Genomic DNA, 27,048 nt, shown 5'->3' with positions numbered 1-27,048 from the left:
CTGGGGATGTTGTTGGAGCTTCTGGATCCAGCTAGGCCTGAATCCAGACCCTTTCCCAGCTCCCAGCAGGGATATAAGTCAAGAGGTTCCAGATACACCACCTACAGGTGACGTGGAGGGGCTCCTGCTAGGCTGACTGCTCACCCAGCTGTGTGGGGAAGAGATGCCATCAGGAATCAGCAGCATGGAGGTGAGGGTAAGGTCTCCCCCCATGTCTGGGATACAGGGAGGGGCCTGGAAACAAAATCCTAAGTTAAATCTTCTAAGATAATGTTCACCAAACTGAACTGGTACAAAGACCCCTTTTCAAGGAAGCAGCAGGATGGAAACCAAGGGAAGCCCAACAATATGTGGAGGATGCAAGACGGGACCCAGAGGAGTTCTGGGAGCAAGAGCCACTTCTTCAAAGTGGCCCTGGTGTCACGGGAAGAGGGCAAAGGTCCGTGCGGTTCCACCTCCCGCCACTTTCATTTCATTCAAAGCCACGAGACCAAGCCCTGTGATGCCTGCGAGGCCCTGCCTGCTCTGGCCCATGACCTCTCCAACCTCATCTCCTGCCTCTCCCCAGACGCCACCCCTGCGTCACCTTGCTGGTCCTCAGACAACTGGAGCTTCAGGCCTGCCTCTGGGACTTTGCACTTGCTCAGCCTCGCTATCCTGTCTGGATGTAGATATAGATGTTGATGTAGATGTAGATGTAGACGTAAGTATAGGCATAGGTGTAGGTGTATGCATGCTGCCCCATACCTCCTTCAAGTCTTTGCTCTGTCACCATCTTCCCCATGAGGTTTCCCCTGACCACCCGGTTTCTACCTAAAGCTTGTTCTCTGCCCCCACTCCCACCACCACCCAGAGCTCCCAATTCTTCCTCCAGATTTACTTCTCCCCATAGTATTTATCACTATCTGATTCGTGCGTGTGTGTTTATTATGTGCCTCTCCCAGCTCCCAGCAGAACGTGAGCTGCACGAGAACCGTCTTGTGTGTACTCTGCGTCTGTGGTGCCCAGCATGGGGGCAGGCAAAAAGTGGGTTCTCAATAAGTTTTTGTTAAATGAGTATATTCTTATCATTATCTCCCCAGCTCCCCTGGAGCTGAAGTTTCCCAATATTTGCCTGATCAAAGGTCCTACTGAGTTCAGTTTGGTGTGAGGAGGAAAATGAAACATTTACATATTCAACAAATATGTCATGAACACCAGCCATGACCCAGCCCACTGGGGACTCCTGAACAGGAGGAATATGGCAGTGAACAAGACGGTCAAGGTTTCTGCCCACAGGGGCTAAATGCTGGTGAGTTATCATGCCCATTCCTCCAATCCCAAATCCTTCCTGGTGGGAGAGGTCCTGGAGCTGACTGGACACTAATGGGAACCCGCCAGCCCGCCCATCAGTCTCAGCTTCCCTGACCTAAGATGTCATGGTGGAGAGTGGGGTCTCAATGGGCCTGACATGACAAGGAGCAGATGAAGATGATGGGGGAGATCTGCAAGGGAGGGTAGCTCAAGACCAGACTTGTTGACCTCGGCCACTTCAAAGTGTCTTCCAGCTTCCGGTGTGAATGGAGGAGATGACACACACCTGGGGGAGAGCCAGATGGCTTCTTCAACTGGGGCATTCTCCCCTGAGGATGGGCCAATGCACCTATGCCATGTGATATTACTTGACCTGAAAATCCTTCTGGGAGACTCCAGCTTACAGAGTCTTGACAGTACCAGGGAGTGTAGCTAAGCTGTAGGTTGGAGGGAATGATGTTGGATCAGTGAGTGCTCAAGGGGAAATAGTTCAATAAGTCATTAGATATGAAAGCTGCATGGCAGAGCAGGTAGAACAACCATGTTATGGGCATAAGCTCTGACCCCTGAGCATCTGGGACCTGATTTCTATGACCCCTGATCTTGAAAATGGGAAATAAGTGGAAGTTAGGGGCCATGACGATGTATCAAGTAGCACAGCACTTGACAAAGAGCTTCACAAATGGGCATGGGTACATGGTAAATGATGGGAATGTGAAGAAAGGGACAGAGTGCATCACCTTCCTATCCCCAGCATGGGACCAGCACTGTGCAAGGAAGGCATGTTGAAGACATGGAGTATAAGTCAGCTTTGGCTGCAGTAACAAATAACCCCCAAACCTCAATGGCTTCCCTTAACAAATATTTATTTCTTGCCTATGAGTATTCAGGTTGGCTGTGGCTCTCCTGGTCTTGGCTGAGCTCACCTGGGTTCTGCTGATCTCAGCTTGGCTCCAAGCTGTGGGTTGGGCTCAGGTCTGCTCCTCATGTCTCCTCACCCACAGGTCTCCTCACATGAGGAAGCAATTGCCAAGAGGTCAAGCCAAATCACGCAATCACGGGTAAGACTGCTGCTGGTGGACTGCGTCATGTCTGGTCAACGGCCAAAGCCCAAAGTTAGCAGGTAGGGAATTAGACTCTACCTATTGAATTGCATGACAAAGCCACCCAGCAAAGGCTTGGATGTTCCCTCCTAACAGAGGGAGTGAGCAGAAGATTTGAGAACAATCGTCTAGTCCTCCCACCCACCCACCCCGCAGCCAACAGGAGTGTTCCGGAGGGTCTCAGAGGCTGGAAGGAATTCCTCAGGGCCAGACTTCTCCTGGGAAAGGACAGCCCCTCCCTCCAGATTTCATCAGCATGTATCTGATCTGGCTCATAAAAAGCCAGGATGAAAGTGAAGGCAAACAAGGTAGGTTGCAGATGTCTCCAAGGATCAGACAAGCTATGTCCCTTTCTGAAACAATCAGTACCTGGGCAGTGGAGGCCGAGAAGTGTAAAATGACCCTCCTGTGGTGGCTGAGAATCCCAAGAATCGCTGCACGTCCTGGATGGATTTGCGGAGAGGACACTCACTTCTAGAAGGCTCCAAGACATGCACTTTGTAGACATCCCACGTAGACACTGTGTGGTCTGGAATTCTGCCGGGCTTAACTGTTTATTACATACATGTTTTATAGGGAGGCAATATAGATGTTTTAAAGGACCTCAGGAGGCATGGGTGGGCAAAGAAACTTTAAGGACAAATAAATACGGAATATTTAATATTAAGTTGTTTACTGTCTCTTCCATGACAGCATTTCTTCAGTAAAGCCAGGTAAACACACACACACACACACACACACACATTTGCACACGCACTCACACACACAGCCACCTCTCCTTGGCAGTGGAGCCCATCCCAGCAGCTGTGGCTGAAGCCCTGGGTTCCAGGACTAGAGAGAATAGCTTAATTCTAAGCCCCACTGGATGGTAGGCTGAAGTTGCAGAAAGACTCCCACTCCCGTCAAGCCTAAAGGTGGGGTTCTGTAAAAGGATATAGCTGAGAGATATTCAAACATTTTTTTTTTAATTTTTATTTATTTATTTATTTATTTTTGGCTGTGCTGGGTCTTCGTTTCTGTGCGAGGGTTTTCTCTAGTTGTGGCGAGCGGGGGCCACTCTTCATCGCGGTGCGCGTGCCTCTCACTATCGCGGCCTCTCTCGTTGCGGAGCACAGGCTCCAGACGCGCAGGCTCAGTAGTTGTGGCTCACGGGCCCATTTGCTCCGCGGCATGTGGGATCTTCCCGGACCAGGGCTCAAACCCGCGTCCCCTGCACTGGCAGGCAGATTCTCAACCACTGCGCCACCAGGGAAGCCCTCAAACATTTTAATAACCAGTATAGCACAGGTCCTGACCGATCAGAGCCATGGCCAGCACACTGTGACCTGCATGCCAGTGTCCGTGATCTCTGCAAACAGCTGGGAGAAGTTGCAGAAGGTGGAGGCCGGGAATCCAATGGTACGGCTGACATTGAAAGGTGAACGGGAGTGGCACCTGCGCTGTGACCCGCTGCTTTCCTGTGTGCAGAGGACTGAGCATTTCAACCGCAGACCCCAGGGGTCCTGCAGGGCATAAGCTGGATTTGTCTTCCTGCCTGAGGCAACCACCAATTATATGTGCTGTGAGGCAAGCTGGCCTCCCGCCAGAGGAGGAGAGGACGGGATCTACAGAAGCTCTCTCTGATCTAACTCATTAGAGAAGTTCAAGAATACCCATCCAGGAGGCAGCACAGGGCAAGGTAAAAAGTCAGGATTTAAATCCTCACTACCTGAGAGGCCTCAGACAAGGGTTTCTTACCTCTCTCGGGCTCTGTCCCCTCATCTGGAAAAAGGGAACCAACAGCATCCAACTGGCAGGATCGTGATGACGATGACATGAGCTAATGACACAGCTAAAGCCCTCAGATGCAGACTTAGCCTCCAAAACAGGAGCTGTTATTGACATCCACGATGGGAGGAACAATCCAGGAATTAAACCAAAAACAAATGATCAGAAGGGAAAGTGAGACGCAAAGACTACATGATATTGGCAGTGTGAAGTCTGACTCAAAGGAGATTGTTGTGATTGTTCCTGCCCAGGATAATCCAAGGCTGGAAGAAAGTGGGAATACTGAGCGAGGTCCAGGACCCCTCTGATGGGAATCTGCGCAGACACATTCTCACCCAGCGTCCCTCTCCAAGCAGCTGGTCCAGCCCAGCTAAACTGGGGCTCGAGTTTGTAACAAGACAAACGACCTGTGCTAGAGAAGCAGCATTAGTTGCCACTTCCGTGCCAGGATGAAAGAAAACCAGATCAGACCCCAAGTAACACCCGCAGGGCCACACTCTCCACACCCCAGTCTTTTAATTTTCTGTAATAATCACATGTGACATCTGAAAACACACCAGCCTCTATAACATCTACTTATGGTGCTGTTTAAGACCCACCCACCTCTGATGGAACACCAGAGATTTTTGGAAACTCAAGCAGGCTCTTCTTGTCTCCAGATGAGACGTCTACTGTGGATGTGACCGGGAAAAGGGCCCAGAACATGCCGGTGGCAGCACAGAAGTACTCAGGATGCCTAAATTGCTACTTAAGTGATGTGGTGTGAAACTACTTTGTTGGCTGAATTTGAGAAGGCATAACACCTGGGAGGCAGCAAAGCACCCCTTCCTGAGCTCTGCCTTCCTGAGCCAAAGGCCGAGAGCATCCTGCGAATTTCCAGAGGTAACTCCATCCCAGCCTCCAAAAGGACTGGGCCAGTGGGTGCGTTTGTTTTGCTGTGCCATAATCACAGGAGTGACTGGCTTGCACAGTTTATTTTCTTTTATTTCAACCCATCCCCAAAGCCCAGAGCAACTTAAAACAAGAAGAGCCACCACCTCCATCAAGAAAGGAGTATTTTGAAAGTTTAACTGATAATTCCACAGCCATTCATTCAGCTGCCTCCCAAGGAAATGGAAGGCATCTGGAAAATGTATTTAAAAATTGATTTAACGTTGAGCCATGTTAACTGTTTTAATTTCCAAACAATGCAATGCCCACAAAAATATCAATTAGCAATCAGGCAGGAATATTGGCGTCTGCTGCGGGATTCATTTATTTCAGCTCTGCGAAGTATCTAAGAAAGAGAAATCCAATGTGCCCCGTAGCTCCAAGGAAGGGAAATTAAGCCAGAATTGAAGCCGAATCAGGCCCTGGCGAAAACGGCGCCTTTGCCTGCACCCACTCCTCTCCGGCGTCTCCCTCTGGAGGGAGGGCAGTAACTTGTACTAAGGTCTTCATGCTTTGACAGGAAACACCCCTCCCTCCCCAGCTTCTCTGTCTCCAAGCTGGAAAACTAGGGAGACTGAAATGAGGCTGAGAATGCCTCCCTGCTGAGGACACAAGCCAGGTTAAGAACGTGCGAGATCATTTTCAACAATTATTCTTCCTTTTAGCGCCTCTTCAATTCCAAGGCCCCGGGGTCTCCCTGCCCCCACTGAGGCTCTGAGTCGGGGTGCGGGACTCCCACCGTCTGCAGCGCCCTCGGTCTCCACGTGCCCTGGGCAGCTGCCTGGGCCCCAGGGCAATGCGCAAATGCCGCTCACCACACGAGCCTGGGCATCAGGACAAGCAGAGGGCAGCCCAGCCCAAGACTCTGGGAGACCCAGGCTCCTAAAAGGAAACAAGACAAGACAAGAGTGCAGAGGAGGTCTCAGCAGCCCGCAGAGGGTGGACGCACCACGCCAGCTCCCCGCGCCTCTCCCTGATCCACTCACTAGATCTCGCCCAACCTTGGTTTGCTCAACTCCTAAACGGGAATAATGACCCCAAACTGCAAGGGACGGAAAGGCGAATTAAATGAGATTGTGTGAATCAGCGACTACCAGAGCTGCCTTAATCATAAGAGTCACCTGGGGAGAATGCTAAAAATGCAAATTCTGGGATCCTCCCCTGCAAAATCTGATTCAGCAAGTCTGGTACCAGGCCCAGGAATTTGGATTTTTAAGTATCACTCCCAGATGATTCGGATAATGAAGCAAATTTACAAAACAAGAGATTAAGTGCCTGGCCCACAGGAAGGGTTCACCCAGCTGCCAGCACCAGCTCAGGCCCGTGGGGTGAACGGAAGGAGAAGGAATCTAGGCTTCTCCTGCCTGCCTGAGTATGCATCAAAATTACAAATGCACAAACCCTCTGACCCAGCAATGCCACTTGGAAGAGTTTACCCTGCAGGTGCACTTGAACGGATGCAAAGTATATAAGGTCATCCGCCGCAGCATCGTTCATAACAATATAAAAATAGAAACAACTGAATTGTCATCTACAGAGATCTAGTTCAATACAGTTATGCCGTAGCCAGAAAAACAACAATTGCACGGCTCCTAGGTACGGATATGGAACTACCTCCAAGGTATATTGTCAGGTGAAAAATGCAAGGCACAGAACAAAGTGTGTAACAAGTTTTGTAAAAGTGCAGGGATAAACTATGGATATGCATAGAGTATCTCTGGACAGATACACAAGCTGGTAACATTGGCTGCCTCTGGGGAGGGGAATTGGGCAACTAAGGAACGGGGGATGGGGGAGATGGTTCACTGCACACCTTTTCAGACCTTTCGTACTTTAAACCAGGTGCATTGCCTACTGTGTGCATTATATAACACACAAAACACTGTAACATTTTAAAATAACTTTTAAATGTATGCGTATTATATTTCAATGAAAAGGCTTTAAGATAATAGTAAGTCAAAGGGCGCAGCTCCGGTTTGCAGGTGCCATGTCTGGCCACTTGTGGCTGCAGAAATTGGGAATCCCCCAGTTTGCTATCCCCAAGGGACGCTGGGGCGGACCTGGAGACAGCGAAGCACCAAGCTTTGCTCTCTGGGTTTTTGCACTCACTCTTCCCTCTACCTGGGACATTCTCCACCTGGCTGGGTCCATCTTCTCTTCTTTTGGTCTGCAGCTTAGGAATCACTGTCTTCTGGAGGCTTTCATGGCCGCTCCCCGTTTTCCCAAGCCTAGATAGCTGCCTCTCCCGAGCATTCCCTGGGGGCCTGTGTCCCCCCTCACAGCACCCCTCGTACTGCGTCATGGTCGCCGGGGTGCAGCAGTTTCCCTCACCCCCATGCTGGACTGGGAGTTCAGAGAGGACAGAGGACACGCCTGGCTGGTTCATAGTTGCCTCCCCAGAGCCCAGCACCAGCTTAGTCCAAAGTCGGTGCTCACTAAAGACACAAGGAGGCACAAAGAAGTGGGAGAGTGAAGGGAAGGGGAGAGTAAGACAGGCAGGGAGGAAAGACGGGAAGGAAAGCCACACCCCCGGCTCCTCTGTCTCAGCTCAGCCCTTAGTCACCACCACCATCCTCTGCTGCTTTCCTCCCCTGGTCTTACCAGATTTGAAATCGTCTTTATTTATGAGAAAGCCTTACCTGCCTTACTCACCTCTGTATTCCCTGTTCCTACCGCAGGCTTGGCACATAATATTAATAGGTGCCCAGTATACGTCAATTGACTTTATTAATTAATACTGGACGGTGAGGAGGGAGGAGCAAAGGAACCACCGACAGGACTTAAGTCCTAAGAAATTCTGATTCAGTGGGTTCTGGGTGGGGTCCACGGGACTGGCAGTTTTTAAAAGCTCCCCGGTGGGGCTTCCCTGGTGGCACAGTGGTTAAGAATCCGCCTGCCAATGCAGGGGACACGGGTTCGAGCCCTGGTCCAGGAAGATCCCACAGGCAGCGGAGCAACTAAGCCCGAGCGCCACAACTACTGAAGCCCGCGCTGTAGAGCCCGCGAGCCACAACTACTGAGCCCACGAGCCACAAATACTGAAGCCCGCGCGCCTAGAGCCTGTGCTCCGCAACAAGAAAAGCCACCGCAATGAGAAGCCCGTGCACCGCAACAAAGAGTAGCCCCGCTCGCTGCAACTAGAGAAAGCCCATGCGCAACAACGAAGACCCAACGCAGCCAAAAATAAATAAGTTTAAAAAAAAAAAAAGCTCCCCCCTTGACTTTAAAGTGCTCTGGAGTTGAGAATCATTTACATGTGCTCGGTAGGGACTTTGGATTTTTCTGGGAATGCAGGATCTCCAAGGACTGTCAGAGAGCCCACCCTGAATTTTAGGAACCTTCCCGCTGCCCCAGGTCTGGCAGGGCGGACCAAGAGACTAGGAAAGGGATTAGGAGTGGGGGACCGGGCTGGGTCTGTCCGGCTCACCTGGAGGAGAAAGAGAGGAGGGGGTCCGGGTGGGGCTGGCGCTCGGAGGCTCGTCCAGCCAGGAGCGAGTTTTGGCGCCATCTAGCGCCCGCTGGAGGCTCTGCAGCTGCAACATGCTGAGCTGCCGGCGCTGGGCTGGGGTCACGGCCGCGGCGTTTTCCGGACCCAGGGAGGCGATCTGCTCCGCGGACAGCTCCTGCAGGGGAGAGGGGCCAGCGCCCTCAGAGGCGCCCCTCCGCGGCTTTCCCAAACCTCGGCCATCCGCCCAGGACCCGCACACATTCGTCGTACCCATATACCATTTGTGCTCCTCTTTAGGATTTTTACTTAAAATCAGATCACTCTTTCACTACTAAAATAAACTTATTTTAAAATGAAAAGAATTTAATGGAAATTTCCAAAAACGGAAAATTGGAATGACTCGCAAAAGTACTCATTTAAAATATGCCATAATAAATAAAACAACACTGTTGCATTGTAGCTATATGTGTTGGCCAACAATGTCTGAAGCTGAGGCCTCTTTAAAAACAGAAAAAAGAGGGGATTTTAAGTGTTATAGAGGTGTTAAATACATTTTAGCTCCAAATCGAGACTTCCTCCTTCAAGTAATCAGTAGTAAAGGAGAGGTGAAAAGGTGACAATGTTGTTTAATGCAGTGCAAGGTACCCACCCTACCCCACCCCCAATGCTTCAAGTCCCCCACCTGAGAAACACTGATGTGGAGGAGAAAACACACACCTAAAAGGCAAAGACCTGAATCTGTGTCCCAGCTCTGTCACATAATAGCTGTGTGACCTTGGGCAAGTTTCATAGCCTCTCTGGGCTTTTGGACTAGATGTGGGATGGCACAGATAACTCGTCTCCTAAGTGATTCTCACCCTTGCTGGTGAGTCCTGTGAGGGCTCAGTGAAGGGGAAGTACAGTAATCTATTCGTGATGTCTGCCATGGACACCGGAAATGGGAAATTCTGCCGAGAGCAGAAGTCCTTTGAGGGCCCTGAACGAGATGTTTTCTGAAGTCGCTTCCATCCTAGAGAGGGCTTGGTGACTAGTTCCAGTGGGTGTGGAATGAGATGGGATGGCAAGAGCCTCTAAAGTCAGCCTGCTTATTTTCTAAGGGCCCCAAAGATTCTGAGAAAGGGGGTTCTGCTCCTTCACCCCATCTTCTTCTCTCCTTCACCTTCTTCTTTCCCGTCCAGGTTGATGCTTCTCTGGAATCATGTCATGCCCCTGCTTAGAACCCTTCCCTGCCACCTCTCCAGGCCACAGCTCAAGCTCCTGAACATGGTAATGAGGGCTCTGGGTCCTGCCCACCTCTCCAGAGTCCTCTGCGCTGGCACACTTCACTCCTGGAGAATGGAGGTCCATATCTGCAGCCCCCAGAAGGCAGCACTTCCTTCTGCCTGGAACACTGTTCCTCCCGCTCCACCTAGCTAACCCGTCCTGCAAAATTCAGCATCATCTCCCCCCTCTCACCACAAACACACACACACATGCACACACACACACACGCACACACACAGAGGACATGTTCTTCTGGCTTACACCTTACATCTACCATTAATATAGAGTCTGCATTATAAAAATTATCTATTTTTCCAATGTTGCTGCTTGCAACCCACAGGCCAGATTGAATCTCTAGGCCTATTGCACTGTGTTTTAAAATATAGATTCAAAGTGGTTGCCAACATTTAATTATCAGGAGATTTCATATGAAAATGAGATTTCTGGATTCTTAAATAAAAAGGAAGATCCAGCAATACTTGGCCCACATTGTCACACTGCATCAATGTGCCAGAGATGAGAAGCAGCTTCCCCAGATTTAGACAGGGCTCTCCAGTTCACTTCAGTCCCTACCCAGGCGACTGCACTCCCTTATGTTACTTTTCAAGCCCTTGAAGGCACTGTGTTATACCCCTTCACCAGTGCATCCCCGGTGCACCAGCCTGGAGCCTACATCCTAGTGCCTAGGCTGGAGCCTACCACAATGTAAGTGGCCACTAGGAATTTTTGGAGTAGGTAAGCTACAGACTGCATTCCAGACAAGACCAGGAGAAAGTGCTCAGCAACATGCCAGCATCAAGAACCAAGCTGCCTACCCCATGCAGAGCCCCCAGAGGAGAAGCTCAATGGCGTTAAGGACTATGACTTATTTCCCCTAAACAGCTACCACACCTCTTCTGTGCTGGGAACTGTCCTGGGTGCTGAAGTGGTTCAAGGTCCGCTCTCTTTCTTAAAATGAACCAATGATGTTGCATCATGGGAGTTTGTCTAGCCTCCTGTGTGTGCCTTATCCACTTTTTATGGACAGCATGTGTTTCCAAGTTACACAGCAGGCAAGAACACCAGCGTCACTCCTCATCAGAGCAGACTGTCCCCTCCAAACCCTCTCCTAATCTTGTACATGACAGGAAGGAAGAACCTCTCACTGGATACCCTGCTTCCCTAACCTCAGTTGATCCAATTCAACCCTCTCAATTTTTTCCATAGCTGTTTGTCACCTGTCCTACTGTGGCTTCCTTAACAGTTTTCTTAAAATCAATTAAAATATTTTACTTAAATTTATTTTAAAAGGAAATGTTATACAGGAAATGTTCTCTCTCATCTGCAATTCTGAAGTCTAAAAAAGTCAGAAAACAAAGTTTTTTCCAAAGTTTAAGACAAACTTATCTGCCAGCAAAATCTGACCTAAATTGATGTGAGACCATTTATAGTCTCTATTTATTCCAATTAGTGTGATTTGTCACAGATTTCTTCACGGACATATTAATGCATTTGCTTACAAGGTGCTTCCCCAGACACTGCTGAAGGTATTAAGTTACCATACTGTAGATTCACAGAGTGATCTTCCTAAAATCTGGAAAATTCCAAATTCTGAAATATATATATGCCCCCAAGGGTTTTGGATAAGGGAATATGCACCTGTCATACCATCATAAATAGAAAATCAGTACCAGTGGCGATGAAGAGAAGGAAACCGTAAAAATAGATACAATTAAAAGATAAATTTAAATTGAAGAAAAAAATACTTAAAAAACAAAAACACCTAAAATTATCTTGTGATCCATCCGCTGTTGGCACACAGCTCTCCTCTGGCCCTATTAGCAGAAGGCTGGTTGCAGGTCCCTAGAATCCAAGGCCCACCATCTGCCTCCCTGTGTGATTTGAAATAGGGTCAAGCTCCCATTCTCCTTGAGGAACTGAGTACCTACTTTGAATATCTCATCAGGAAGGCATTTGATTGCTGATGGCTGGAAATATGGCATCAAATCCTTGTCAAGCATTCGGAGCTCTTCCTTACTTAATCCAGCTGGGGTGAAAAAGGAATCATGAGGGTTTAGTTCAAGCCATCAGAACTCCATTTGTTTTATTAATGGTGACGCATAATGTACAGATCTGCGTGTTCTAGGCAAACATCTTTCCTTACAAAAGTCCCTGAAAATCACACCGGGGAATTAGGTTCCTTAATCAACTCAGGGAAAAAAATCTGGGTCACATTAACCCTGATTGGTCTCCTACAGGGAAATGTATGCCCAGAAGGAGCTTCACTTTACACAAATTTCAAATTGTGTATAAATCTATTTTGGAGCCAATTAAATAACATTCTAAACCACTTTAGCTACATAAAAATTACCAAGAGAGCTTGTTTAAGAAGCAGACTTGCAGACCCCACCCTCTGCAACTTCAAGTCATGAAATCTAGGTTCAACCATAACTCTATAGATAGTCACTACACGTGGTCAAGGATTCTTTTTTTTTTCAACACTATATTATTTAATCTTTATTTTTTTAACATCTTTATTAGAGTATAATTGCTTTACAATGGTGTGTTAGTTTCTGCTGTATAACAAAGTGAATCATCTATACATATACATATATCCCCATATCCCATCCCTCTTGCATCTCCCTCCCACCCTCCCCATCCCACTCCTCTAGGTGGTCACAAAGCACCGAGCTGATCTCCCTGTGCTATGCGGCTGCTTCCCACTAGCTATCTATTTTACATTTGGTAGTGTATGTATGTCCATGCCACTCTCTCGTTTCGTCCCAGCTTACCCTTCCCCCTCCCCGTGTCCTCAAGTCCATTCTCTACGTCTGCATCTTTATTTCTGTCCTGATTCTTTCATTATTTTGTTTGTTTTTGTCCCCAGATTTAAGGTTGGAAAGGGAGAGAAAGGCATGCTCAAGGTGTCTCTTACCTGCAATGGTCCCAAGCTCCTGCAGGACAGAGCTGGACCACTCGGTGGGCCCCCCAAACACAACTTCTGCCTTCCTCTTAAACTCTGCCAAGACGTGGGTGCTGCAGAGAAGGGTCCCAATTCTGGCCACCACCACCCTGGTTATGAGGGAGGATGTAGTGTGAGCCTGGGAGACGCTCCGGCCAAAAAAAGATATGCAGAAGGTTTCAGCACCAAAAAAGGATCCAGCTAATCTCACTCCCTATTTTAGCCCAGAAAGGTTGCAAAGCTCAGCAGAGAACATCTTGCTGAATGAATGAATGAACGAACCAATCAATCATTTGCTACTTTGCACACTAGTGTTTTGGTTACCTGAATTCTGAGATCTTTATAAGTGAGATTTCGGTGATGTTCATGGCACACAGGGTTGCACCAAGTCCTACTAAGTGGAAGCTCTTCAGATCCTGGACACTATAGCCTGAATCCTCCAGGAACCCTTGCAGAATGGATTTAGCCTATAAAAATGCGGGAAGATAGGAAATGAACTATCCAGGGATGATCAAGACCCCAAGGTCTGAGGGGATACTGGAGCCAGCCTCCTGACTGATCGCCCACCCTGCTCCTCTGAACATACTGCCCATCCCAAATCATCCCAGCCACTCATCCAGGTTAACCTCCTGAAGGTGCTGCTTCTACGGAGTACGTCCCCTGATCTATGGAGGCATCTTTAGGCCGTGAAGCTCTGTATCCTTCACCAATATTAAAGACACCTATGGGCTTCCCTGGTGGCGCAGTGGTTGAGAATCTGCATGCCAATGCAGGGGACACGGGTTCGAGCCCTGGTCTGGGAGGATCACACATGCCACGGAGCAACTAGGCCCGTGAGCCACAACTACTGAGCCTGCGCGTCTGGAGTTTGTGCTCCGCAACAAGAGAGGCCGCGACAGTGAGAGGCCCGTGCACCGCGATGAAGAGTGGCCCCCGCTCGCCGCAACTAGAGAAAGCCCTCACACAGAAACGAAGACCCAACACAGCCAAAAATAAATAAATAAATAAATAAATAAATGAAAAAATAAAAAAGACACCTATACCTTGTGTCTGTGTCTGCTGGCTTATTCCCTTCATCACTCATGACCTTCACATAGTTTGGTCATTTAAGTTCTTCTGCATCAGGATCCAGACTTTTCCAGCAACTGTTTTCACAACTTTCTGACAAAACCTTGTAATGTTCTGCCTTTGCACCTTTACTCAAGTCAGTGCCTCCATCTGAAATGCACTTCCTGCATTCCCAACTGTTAAAATCCGACCATCCTTTTATTTGGGAGTCCAAGTCAAATGTTACCTTCGTGAAATCTACCCTGAAATAGGTTTGCCTCTCACTCTTCAATTCCAGGGAGTAGTACGTTAAATCCTTTGGCATTAAAAAACCACACAGGAATCTCTTCAATGAGCTTTGATTTAGGGGCTGATGTGTAGTGTAGTGTCCCTGTAATTTTAGTATAGTGACCATTCATTATTCATGACTTTCCCTGGAGAGCCAGACCTCCTACACTCTCACTTCATGTGGTTCAATTGGAGCTAACTGCATTCTGAGTTCCAGAGGTGACGCTATGGCCTAGTCCTGGCCAGTCAGTTTGTCTCTTAACCTGGTTGCAGTGACTGGTTCTAGATTCGTCATGTGATCCAGTCAAAACCAACCAGGACTTTGGTTGGAGCAATTAGAAGAGAAGAGCTTTCTTTACTGTGGACTGGACCTTGGAAGGACAAACACCTCAATCTGCTAGAACTCAACACGTGGAAAGAAACTGCCTCTGGGGACTTCCCTGGTGGCTCAGTGGTTAAGAATCTGCCTGCCAATGCAGGGGACAGGGGTTCAATCCCTGGTCCGGGAAGATCCCACATGCCGCGGAGCAACTAAGCCTGTGCGCCACAACTACTGAGCCCACGTGCCACAACTACTGAAGCCCGTGCGCCTAGAGCCCGTGCTCCGCAAGAAGAGAAGCCACCACAATGAGAAGCCCGTGCACCACAACAAAGAGCAGCCCCCGCTCAATGCAACTAGAGAAAGCCCACGCGCAGCAACGAAGACCCAACACAGCCAAAAATAAAATAAATAAATAAATTTATTTGAAAGAAAGAAAGAAAGAAACTGCTTCTGAACAAAGCCCACACAAAGGAAAGCAGGGTCAAAAACTGGTGAGAGATGGATTCCTGACAGTAGTGTTGAAGCCCCTGGATCCAGCCATACCTTAATTCCACCCTTGACCTTCTCAGTTATGGAAGTCAATTCCATTCTTGTTCAAGCCACTTTGAGTTGGGTTTTCTGTCACTTGTAACTGGATTAACCCTGATTAATTTGATCCAGATATGTTGGACCTGAGGAAGGACCCAAGCCAATCTCTTGAAGATGAGCCGTATAATTGTCTGGCTCCTCAGGGCTCATGGAGGCAGATGCAGAAGATTACAAAAGGGCCAGAGCTCACAAGGCAAAGATAGGGAGGAGACCTCCAAGGATGAACATCTCCTGAATGGAAGTGAGGGTCACAGGGATACAGTGAATCTTCCCATCGCCCTTTAATGTCAGTCCATCCCATCACACACTGTAGATCACTCCAGTGTTAAGAAAAAGTATTGGCAAAGATGGTGAAACGCTGCAATAGGATTCCACTTTTCACGTGGCTGTTGTCTTTCTATCCCTCAGGTCTGTTTAAATGCTACCTGCTCAGAGAAGACTTCCTGGATTCCCCCATCCCAAGTAGCTTCCCTCCGCACTACTTCCATGAGCACCTTGCCCATTTTCTGCTTATCACTTATCAAAATTTATTAAATGTTTCACCTCCATCACTCAACTTTTTGTCTGTATCACCCAGTAGAATCTCCAAAGACAAAGACCATATCCAGCTAGTTCACTCCTGCATCCCTATACCTGATACAATGCCTGGCCCATATTAGGGTACTTTCGGAATAATAAGTAGTTTTTGAATGAATGAATGAACATCTGAGTGAGCGAGCTATAGAAGTTGTAGGCAATATATACTCCTTCGAAATGGCATCAGATTATTGCCGTCAAGTGATGGATTGGCTTCAGAAAGACTTGCCACTTCTCTGCAAATTGGACTGGTCAGTGTCTTCATGAAGTTTCCCCTCAATGATTACAAAGCTCACAGGTACTGTAAGTGAATTTCAGTAACACAATGTTTAGATTTAAATGTCTTTGAATGGCAATGTGCATCCAAGATAATAATAGCTAATATTTATTGAATGCTTACTGTATGCCAACACTGTTTTGACCATTTATACATACTATCTCATCTAATCCTCACAACAACCCTAGGAAGTAAATATTAATATTATCTCTATTTCACAGATGAGGAAACTGAGGCACAGAGAGGTTAAGTAACTATCCCAAGGTTACACAGCTAGTAGATAATGGTTCTAGGATTACAACCTGGGCAGTCTGACTTCAGAGCCAGTGAAGATGTTTGGGGATGAAGGAAATATGGAGATTCAAGTTAGCTTTTGAACTTTTCTTATTAAGTCTTCATAATCAGGTTTCACTCATTGACTCATAGCAATCTGTGCCCCCCAACCATCAGGCATGCCCATTTTAAAATGAAAGTGCAAAAATACAATTCAAATAAAATTACTTTGAAGATGTGATATTAAATTGTCCTTGCCACTGGAACCTGGAAAATGCAAGCTCAGCCTGCAAGGTGATAAGCCAAAATATATTTCCTTGAGTGACTGGAGCACTGTATCTGTAATGATTCCAAGACAATTAATACCAACACTTTTAGGCAATATTAACCACTGGAAAGTGAATAGCTGTAAGACTTCAATCTCTCTGTTCATCCCTCTGGCTTCTATAATAGTTTTTTTTCCTTTATATTGGTTTTTAAGCTGAACTATCTGTTAATGTAGTTTCACCAGGTCTGACTATTAATCTAGAAACATGCATTTAAGCGTCTGATTGGGAGCTAAAGTTGAGGAACTGACTGCAAATGATATATGCAAATGTTGGTTTTCATATCCTCTTCAAACATATTGATAAATCTCACTGCCATCCATGGGAATTGAAAATTGATAAAAAGGGAAAGAGATACTCTAGTTTCTAAGTTGGATATATTTTTGTGTTTTCTCCCAGACTGCGAATAGAATGATTTTAATATTGGAAGTGTGATGTGGCACTTCTCAAACCAGTCAAAACCAGTTTTAGTGTCACGGAACCCCAGGATTGTACAACGTCAGAGTGGAAGAAACTGCGGACTTGGGGGTCCAACCCCCTCACCTTGCAAATGAGGAAGGTGTTAAACCGCCAGAGAGAAGAAGTGTGAGGATGACAATATGCTGATGACAACAGTGAAGACAACTAATTTTTGTTGACTACTATGTCGCAGGCGTTGTTCACCATATTTAACATGTATTAACTCACTTAATCCTTATGGCCAGGACCCTCCATGTTACCTAACTCCAGGGGGGCACAATTCACACCATGTTCTATTTGAATGGTGCCACCCAGAGTCATGTGACATGGCAATCCTGATTACAAAAAGCTCATGAGAGTAGGGGACATGCCTTGGTTTTTTTTGCCCAGCATCCATTCTCCCTTTGATAACACCATGCTTTTCCTTTGGTGAACCACCTGTGCTCATTTCCTCTTGCTGCTGTAACAAATGACCACAAACTCAGTGGCCTGAAACAACACGGATATATTCTTTTACAGTTCTGGGGGTCTTAAGTCCTAAAATGGGTCAGCAAGATGTGTTCGTTCTGGAGGCTCTAGAGAGAATGCATTTCCCTGTCTGCTTTAGCTTCTAGAGGCTGCCTGAATTCCTTGACTCGGAGTCCCATCTTCCATCTTCAAAACCAGCAGCACTGCACCTTCAAATCTCTCAGTGTGTCCCTTGTCCCTCTGCTTCCACTGTCACATTGCCTTCTGTATCTGTGGTCCTTTCTAAGGACCCTTGTGATTATGTTGGGCCCACCAGGATAATCTCCCATCTCAAGATCCTTAACCTAATCACATCTGCAAAGTCCCTTTTGCCACATAAGGTAACATAGTCACAGGTTCCAGGGATGAGGATGTGGACATCTTTGGGGATCGTTACGACACACGCGTTCCCCATCCTCAGTTCATATGGCCCTGGTGAGATGGATTCCACTCCCTGGTGTATGCCAGGCCAACCCACATATTCTAATCCTGACCAGATAGTTTAGGGCCGGGCAATTGCATGATTGGAGTCAATGAGGGGACTGTTTCAAAAATTAATGAGAAAGGGGCACTTTTTTCTGGGGTTGCTAATTACATGATGCATAAGCCTAGTGCTGAAAACAACAGCTGAGGGAGGGCTGCCTGAGAATGAAGTTAACACAGAGCAGCTAAGACTCCCCTTTCTAGCAATACAGTGGATTAACTTCCCTCCCAATTGAAACAATTAAATTCTGGACGGAACTTCTTCTTTAGCCTGTGAAGAATTAACTGACACAGGAATCACCCTTTTACCATAAAGTGAACAAAGTATATGAAACAACTGTATTTAGACACCGGACAACAGGGAGCACAGGTCTATAATCCTGGAAGAAGGAAAACAAATCAGGTGAGCCCCCACAATTGCCCTTGCTCTCTGCCCAGAGGCAGTTTCCAGGCTATGGAGCAGGATAGCGAACCCAAAAAAGCCCAGCGGTCAGGCTGAGTTGAGGATACAGATATCCAAGTTCAGAGAGGCCAGGGATCCTGTAATTTGTTGGGCAAAGTACTGGAGAGGAAGAAACTGCACAGAGAGAGAGAGAGAGCTCCAGAAATCTGCAAAGAGGTCTTCTCAAGTCTGGCTAAGTGCTGATCACATACAAGGAATGAAACTCCACATAAATATCAAAAAAGGCATCAGAAAGCCGTAGGCTGAACAATTCTCAGAGCTCACATGAAGCTGGAAAGAGTTCACATTCCCACCAGCCGGAGAGAAGAGGTCTTGAAATACACGGAGCATTGGATAGAGTCCTCAGAAGAATCATGTCTCAGTGATGGGGATAAATTAACCACAGAATAAAGCTCAGTCTAGACTCACCCTTATAATGCTCAAAGGGAAGCCTCAAAATGATCATACTGATCTAAAAGAAATTTAAGTGTATGCCAGAACAAAGCCCAATACTCTTTAAAGGAGTACCACTAAATTGGGTGGGTGCTCAAAGATGTAAAATTTACAATGCCCATCAGCCCCTCAAAATTACTAGACTTGCAAATAAGAAAATATGACCCATAACTACGGGAAAAATTAGCTAACAGAAAGAGTCTCAGACATGACAATTATGATGGAATTAGCAGGAAAGGTTTTTAAAGCTACTATTATAAATACTATTAAGTATGTTCTAGGATGTAAAGGAAAATATACACAAAATTAAGACAGAAGTAGAATATTTGAAAGATCCAGCAACATCTACTTACCTGCTCTGGGGTCCACTCTGTCTGCTGGCTGAGGGAAGCCACAGTGTCGATGGAGCTGAGATCCAGCTGTTCAAGCTCACTCTCAGTAAGAGCCAGAACAATGCGCCCCAGGGAGGCGAGATGGTACTCTCTCCAGTAAGAAGGCGTGTCCCAAACCTTCAGGTGAAAAAAAAAAGCCAGATTAGACAAGCCAGATTAGACTGACCATTAACTGACAGCATTTGAAACAGACACAGGGTAAATTTCTTTAATATATAAACTTCTCTTATAAATCAAGAAGAAAACGATGACTACATCTATTATTTCTTTAATAGACAAAAGACATGAACAGGAAATTCACAAAAGAAGAAATAAACATACAGGAAAAGTTCAGTCTCAGTCATAATTAAGGAAATGTATGTTAACAACAATCAAAGAATACTAAATTGGCTGAGCATATGGACGAGGAGTAAAAAGAATTGGAAAGATATGGGGTACAGGATACCCTCATTTGTTGGTGTTGAGAATGTAAATCAGTACATGCTTTTTAGAGGGGAATCTGGCTACATGCGTCTAAAGCTTTTAAAATATTTACACTCTTTGACTCAGAAATTCCATCTCTGGGAATTTAGCCTAAGTAAATAATAAGACAAGTGGCCAAAGAAACATGTATAAATATGCACCTTGAGGCCTTAAAAAAATAAACAATCTAAAAGTCTACCAACTGGTTAAATAAATAAAAACCAGCCATAAAGTGAAATATTATATAGCTATTTAAAATACTGATATAGATTTATATTTCTGATATATAAAAATATGCACTATACACTGTTGGTGTGGACAGCACGCTATTGAATAGTATGTGACTGTGATGCTATATTTTGTAGCATATATACGTATCTATGAAATACATGTATGAAATATATAAATATATTTTACACACATACACAGAAGTCTGGGAAGCTTCAGATGAACATACCAAAACATTAGCAAGTGCTTACCTCTGGGTAAAAGATTATGACTGATTTTCTTCTTTATTATTTTCTGACTTTTCTACAATAAACTTGGATTACTCATATAAAAAATAGAGTTATGGGCTTCCCTGGTGGTGCAGCGGTTGAGAATCTGCCTGCCAATGCAGGGGACACGGGTTCGAGCCCTGGTCTGGGAGGATCACACATGCCGCGGAGCAACTAGGCCCGTGAGCCACAACTACTGAGCCTGCGCGTCTGGAGCCTGTGCTCCGCAACAAGAGAGGCCGCGACAGTGAAAGGCCCGCGCACCGCGATGAAGAGTGGCCCCCGCTCGCCGCAACTAGAGAAAGCCCTCACACAGAAACGAAGACCCAACACAGCCAAAAAATTAATTAATTAATTAATTAATTATTTTTTAAAATAGAGTTATCATTTTAAGGAATTTAATGTCTTAACCCCACAAGGGTAACTATATAGTCCACAACCATCCTAATAGCTGAAACAAGCCACTCAAAGTGATCTTTATAAAGATGGCAAATTACTTCTAGTCCTCTTTTTATTCCTTTCTGCTCTGTTTTCAGGTGAATTTGCAACAGATTCTGAGAAAACCTCCTGCAAGCAGCAGTGGGGTTCTCCGAGTGGAGAAAGAAAAGGCACAATTCCTGGAAACCACCTCAGTCAGAGGCACCAGAGCACCCACGGAATTTGATTTACTGAGCGTACCTTAGATGCCGACACATCTCATTCCCGGCCAGGACACATCTCATTCCCTGAGAGGGAGGAGCTAGAAATCTCTCCGGTGCGGAGATCACAACTATGGCTCTGAACTGATGCAGTGAGATTTCAACAAGATGCCCCAAGTGAAAGTGAAAGAGAGGGGTCTGTGCACGGCAGGGCTGGGCCCCCGTGCTGGATTTCCCTCTGTGAGTGCTTCCTCCCTGAGATGGGCTTCACCTGTACTGCCTTCTCCTTCAGGGTCCTCAGCTGAGCTGGGCTGAAGCTCCTGACGGCGCCCAGCAGCTCCACGCTCCTGAGGAACGCATCCTCCCCCAGGCAGAGCAGGCCCTCGGGGGCCCAGCAGGCGTTGGCTTCGGCCAGCTTGATGATGTCATTGGAGGAGGGAGCCGAGACTCCATGGCAACCTGAGGAATGGGCGACATGGGGAAGGAACAGAGGAAAGAGAATTTCAGGAAATGTGAGTCTGTTTCTTTATTGAAATGAGTAATGTTGTTCTCCAATCGGATTTATCCATGAGAAGTAGTGTAGGGTAGAAACTGAGCTCAGGGACTCAGGGACCAGTTTGAAGCCCACTTGTGCCATTTCTTCCTAACGAAATCATGGAAATGCCAACTTTTTGCAAAGCCACAAGCACACACACAGTAGGAGCTTTGCATCATTATGACTGGACTGCTAATTGCCTTGAGGGCAATAGGAGGTGGTGGTGAACAGTTCTGGCTTTAGATTCAAATCCAAAGCTATTTAACCCCTCTGTGCCTCAGATTCCTAGTCTATAAAATGAGTATAAAATTACCTCATAGAATTTTTGCGAGGACTAAATGTGTTATTATTTATAAAGCACTTAGAACAGTGCCAGGTATACAGTAAGTACTCAATACGTGTTAGCCATTTTTACTATGCTACCTGCCATAGCCACCCCATGCATTTGAGTTTGCAACCCAGAGTTAAGGCTTCCAGAATTATAAGGAAGGGGCGCGCCTATCTAAGTGTGGAAAGGGAAGATGATTTGCCCTCCATAAAAATCTAGGTGGAGGCTATGGCCTTCCCATCCCAGGATAGAGGAGAAATGGGTCTGTTACATTTTCCTTGGGAACAGGAGAAACCCATCCATATCAGTCCTGAGTAAGCTGAACCATGCCTAGTCAAACCACTTTCTCAGCAACACACAAATGAGATATTGTCTTTGCTGGCCCAGATGTGCCCAACCTGAGAGAAAACCTTCGCCTTAAGAGCAATCCTGGGTTTCTTATCTTAGGAGCTGACGACCCCTGATGCTGACAGACTCACCAGCGCCACCCGGGGCTGGGCATTTCCCAGGCCTTGTGGCCACGGCCCTTTCACTGCATCTTAAATGGAAATTCACTGGACTCTAATCAAGAGGCAAAACTGGACCAGGTCAAGGGTACATGTCTGGTCCTCAAACATCTTTATCACAACCCACTTGGAGGAGACAAAAGACCCATCTCTCCTAGACTCCCTTTGCCCCACTTTCCAATGAAAGCAGGATTCAGTGAAAGTACAGAATTAGAGAACAGAATGGTTTAAAAGTACAGCAGGGACTTGGTCTTATCACTCTGTATTCCTGGGGCTTAGAATAGGGCCTGACACATAGTAGGTGTTCAGGAAATATTCGTTGAATGAATCAACACACAAAAATTAACTAAAATGGAACCAAGTAGTAATTCTGCTAATCCATTAATGACTATAAGCACAGCAGTAATTAATACCCAGAACCAACTAAAGAAAACTCCAATTAAGCGCTGGAGCTAAGCGCACCCTCCCCCAAGGGCGGAAAGTCTTACTTTCACGTATCCACAGGCAGAGAGAAGGAGCACAGCGATATGACAACCGGACCGCTAGGCGGCGAGGACCGTACGGGCTAGCGGTGAACATCACCTGCTTTGGGTTCAATTCCAAGAGCTGCCATTGACTGACTCTGAGACTTTGGCCAAATCTCTCAATCCCTCTAAACCTCATTCTCCTTTGCTAAATGGGAGAAAGCATACTGCCCACCCCATAGACAGAGTTGAGGACGAGACAATGCACAGAGAGGCGACGACCCAAGGTGAACATCAGTCCGATCATGACATTTCCGTGCTCGATGCCGCCATGAAACCCCACCTTCGGGTCTCCTTTACAAGGAGATAAGACCCCACTCCAGCCACACTGCGCCTCATTCCTCCTTCCTCCCCCACTCCTGTCACACTCCTTCTGCCCAGAAGACTCTAACTCCAGGCACCCACTGGGCCCACTCCCACACTGCCTTGGGTCTTTCCTCAAACGTCACCTTAGTGAGCCCTTCCTTAACCGTGTTCTCCTTTCAAATTACAGCCCCACATCCCACACTCCCTGACTCCTGTCCTTTGCTTTATTTTCCTTCTTGGTACTCATCACACAACATACTACGTACTTCACTTATGTCTGTAATTTATTGTCTGGCTACCCCCAACCCCATCTGAAAGTAAGCTCTATGAGGGCAGAGGTTTTTGTTTTGTTCACACAGTCAGTGCTCAAAAATTATTTGTTGCAGGAAAGAAAGTAAGCACAGATTACTTTTATTATTACAATTATTCTTGGGTCTGGTTAACTTTGTCCCCTCCAGCCTGGCACAAGTCTGCACACAGTAGGTGCACAATAATACTTGTAATCATATCTAATACTTACTGAGCATTTCCTACGTGCCAGGCACTGTTGTGCACATGTTTATAGGTTTAAAACCCACCAACCTTCACGATAATCTAATGAGGTAGGGATTTTCATTATCCCCATTTTACGGAGGATAGAACCCAAGGCACAGAGAGGTTAAAGAGCTTACCCAAAGTCACACAGCCCATAAGTGGCAGCCCTGGGATCCAAATCCAGTCAGCCTGGCCCCAGCACGGCAATTCATAGCCACACAGCCATCTTGGTCCTTAAATCAATTGTTTTGAAATGTTTGTTGCACATGTTCACCCATTAAACCTACTGGCCTGGGTAAGGAGTGCAAGATGTGATTCCAAATCACTTTACAAAGATGTAATTCTGGGCTTCCCTGGTGGCTCAGTGGTTAAGAATCCGCCTGCCAATGCAGAGGACATGGGTTCAATCCCTGGCCCGGGAAGATCCCACATGCCCGGGAGCAACTAAGTCCGTGCGCCACAACTACTGAGCCTGCGCTCTAGAGCCCGCGCTCTGCAGCCAGAGAAGCCACCACAATGAGAAGCCCGCGCACCGCAAGAAGAGTAGCCCCTGCTCGCCTCAACTAGAGAAAGCCCAGGCGCGGCAATGAAGACCTAACACAGCCAAAAAAAAAAAAAAAAAAGAATAAATAAATTTATTTAAAAAAAAAAAAAAGATGTAATTCTATGCCCTGTGGATTTTTGCTACTCTACTGCTTTGCAAACATTGCATTCAGTCCCCTGGACAAGGAGTCCTCTTGAAGCCAGGGACTTCTTAGCCAAAACACTGCTGCCACGACACGGGCTCAGATACCCTCAGAAACACTCACCAGGGCTGCGGTCAGAGCTGGGGCTCTCCTCACTGCTGTTCCGAACAGATTCAAAGACAGCCTGGAGGAATTCTTTGGGGGGCAAAGTCCCAGCCATCTTGGAAGCTGTCTGTTGAAGGATGTCAGGAAACTGTGCAGGGCAGCGAAGATGAAAGAGGAGGAATGAATAATAATTAAAGCACATGAAACACAGACTTAGAGTGTAAACTGGAACCTTGCTTCACTGCCCCCACTGCTTTTTTTTCTTTATACAGGCATACGTCGTTTCATTGCACTTCACTTTACTGCACTTGCAGATACTGCATTTTTTATATATTGAAGGTTTGTGGCGACTCTGTGATAAGCAAATCTATTGGCACCATTTTGCCAACAACATTTGCTCATTTCATGTCTCTGTGTCACATTTTGGTAATTCTCACAATATTTCAAACTTTTTCATTATTACTGTATTTGTTATGGTGATCCTTGATCCGTGACATGACTATCGTAATTGGGGCACCACAAACCGTGCCCATATAAGACAGTGAACTTGATCAATAAATGTAGTGTGTGTTCTGACTGCTCTACCAATAGGCTGTTCCCATCTCTCTCCCTCTCCTCATGGCTCACTATTCCGAGACACAACTATATTAAAATTAGGTCAATTAATAACCCTACAATGGCCTTTAAGTGTTCAAGTGAAAGGAAGAGTCACAAGGCTCCCACTTTAAATTAAAATTAAAATGACTAGGCTTAGTGAGGAAAGCTTGTCAAAAGCTGAGACAGGCTGAAAGCTAGGCCTCTTGCACCAAACAGTTATCCAAACTGTGCATGCAAATGAAAAGTTCTTGAAGGAAATTAAAAGTGCTACTCCAGTGAACACACAAATGATAAGAAAGCGAAACAGCCTTATTGATGATATGGAGAAAGTTTCAGTGGTCTGGATAGAAGATCAAACCAATCACAACCTTCCCTTAAGCCAAAGCCTAATCCAGAGCAAAAACCAACTCTCTGCAATTCTATGAAGGCTGAGAGAGATGAGAAAGCTGCAGGAAAAAAGTGTGAAGCTAGCAGAAGTTGTTTCGTGAAGCTTAAGAAAAGAAGCCATCTCTATAACATAAAAGTTCAAGATGAAGCAGCAAGTGCTGATGTAGAAGCTGCAGCAAGTTATCCAGAAGATATAACTCAGATAATTAACAAAGATGGCTACACTAAACAGCCTTATATTGGAAAAAGATACCATCTAGGACTTTCATAGCTAGAGAGGAGAAGTCAATGCCTGGTTTCAAAGCTTCAAAGGACTGGTTGATTCTCTCATTAGGGGCTAATTCAGTTGGTGACTTTAAGTTGAAGGCAATGCTCATTTACCATCCCCAAAATCCTAGGGCCCTTAAGAGTTATGCTAAATCTACTCTGCCTGTGCTCTACAACTGGAACAGTAAAGCCTGGATGACAGGATATCTGTTTACAACATGGTTTACTGAATATTTTAAGCCCACTATTGAGACCTACTGCTCAGACAAAAAAGATTCTTTTCAAAATATTACTGCTCATTGACAATGCACCTGGTCACCCAAGAGCTCTGATGGAGATGTCCAATGAGATTGATGTTGTTTCCAAGCCTTCTAACACAATATCCATTCTGTAGCCCATGGATCAAGGAATAATTTTCACTTTCGAGTCTTATTATTTAAGAAATACATTTCTTAAGACTATAGCTGCCACAGGTAATGATTCCTCTGATGGATCTGGGCAAAGTAAATTGAAAACCTCTTGGGAAGGATTAACCATTCTAGATGCCATTAAGAACATCTGTGATTCATGGGAAGCGGTCAAAACATCAATATTAACAGAAGTTTGGAAGAAGTTGATTTCAACCCCCGTGGATGACTTTGAGGGGTTCAAGACATCAGTGGAGGAAGTAACTGCAGATGTGGTGGAAAGAGCAAGAGAACTAGAAACAGAAGTGAAGCCTAAAGATGTGACTGAAGTTCTGCAATCTCATAAAACTTTAATGGGTAAGGAGTTGCTTCTTATGGATGAGCAAAGAAAGTGGTTTCTTGAGATGGAACTACTCCTGGTGAAGATGGCTGAAATGAGAACAAATGATTTAGAATATTACATAATCATAACTTAGTTGATAAAGCAGCAGCGGGGTTTGTGAGGACTGACTCCAGTTGTGAAAGCAGTTCTTCTGTGGGTAAAATGCTATCAAACAGCCTTGCATGCTGCAGAGGAATCGTTAGTGAAAGGAAGAGTCACTTGATGCATCAAACTTCACTGTCCTAGCTTAGGAAATTGACACAGCCACCCGAGCGAGCACCACCCTGATCAGACAGCAGCCATCAACATCGAGACAAGAGCCTCCACTGGCAAAAGATTATACCTCACTGAAGGCTCAGATGATGGTTAGCATTTTTTTAGTAATAAAGTATTTTTTAATTAACGTATTTACATTGTTCTTTTAGACATAATGCTATTGCACACTAATAGACTACAGTATAGTGTAAATATAACTTTCATATGCACTTGGAAACCAAAAAAACTCATGTGACTTGATTTATTGCAATATTCACTTTATTGTGGTGGTCGGTAGCCCAACCCATAATATCTCCGAGGTATGCTTGTAGCAGCTTCTCATATACATTTAATCCCTAGCCCAACTAGTCTCTACAAAGAATCATATAAAATAATACCCAATCTCAGTACTAATCCAATACGTGTTCAATAGCATAAGTATATATTGTTTTTC

General features: G+C 46.0%; 1 protein-coding gene across 1 annotated transcript in view; it reads right to left on the bottom strand.

Moving 5' to 3' along the window:
* The window catches only part of OTOA (otoancorin), a 232,770-nt gene that overhangs the window by 150,191 nt on the left and 55,531 nt on the right, over positions 1–27,048 (bottom strand). Inside the window, exons 22-29 of the mRNA XM_082362406.1 lie at positions 24,318–24,447; positions 21,047–21,234; positions 19,140–19,295; positions 13,070–13,212; positions 12,719–12,855; positions 11,733–11,830; positions 8,521–8,716; positions 3,352–5,975 (exon numbers count right to left, since the gene is read on the bottom strand). Of these exons, the coding sequence (XP_082218532.1) occupies positions 5,905–5,975; positions 8,521–8,716; positions 11,733–11,830; positions 12,719–12,855; positions 13,070–13,212; positions 19,140–19,295; positions 21,047–21,234; positions 24,318–24,447 (1,119 nt within the window). The 3' untranslated portion in view covers positions 3,352–5,904. The remainder of the gene's footprint in view (positions 1–3,351; positions 5,976–8,520; positions 8,717–11,732; positions 11,831–12,718; positions 12,856–13,069; positions 13,213–19,139; positions 19,296–21,046; positions 21,235–24,317; positions 24,448–27,048) is intronic.

Source organism: Balaenoptera borealis (genome assembly GCF_965194805.1).
Source record: "Balaenoptera borealis genome assembly, chromosome: 16".
Classification (NCBI taxonomy): domain Eukaryota; kingdom Metazoa; phylum Chordata; class Mammalia; order Artiodactyla; family Balaenopteridae; genus Balaenoptera; species Balaenoptera borealis.
This window is presented reverse-complemented; position numbering and strand designations above follow the sequence as displayed.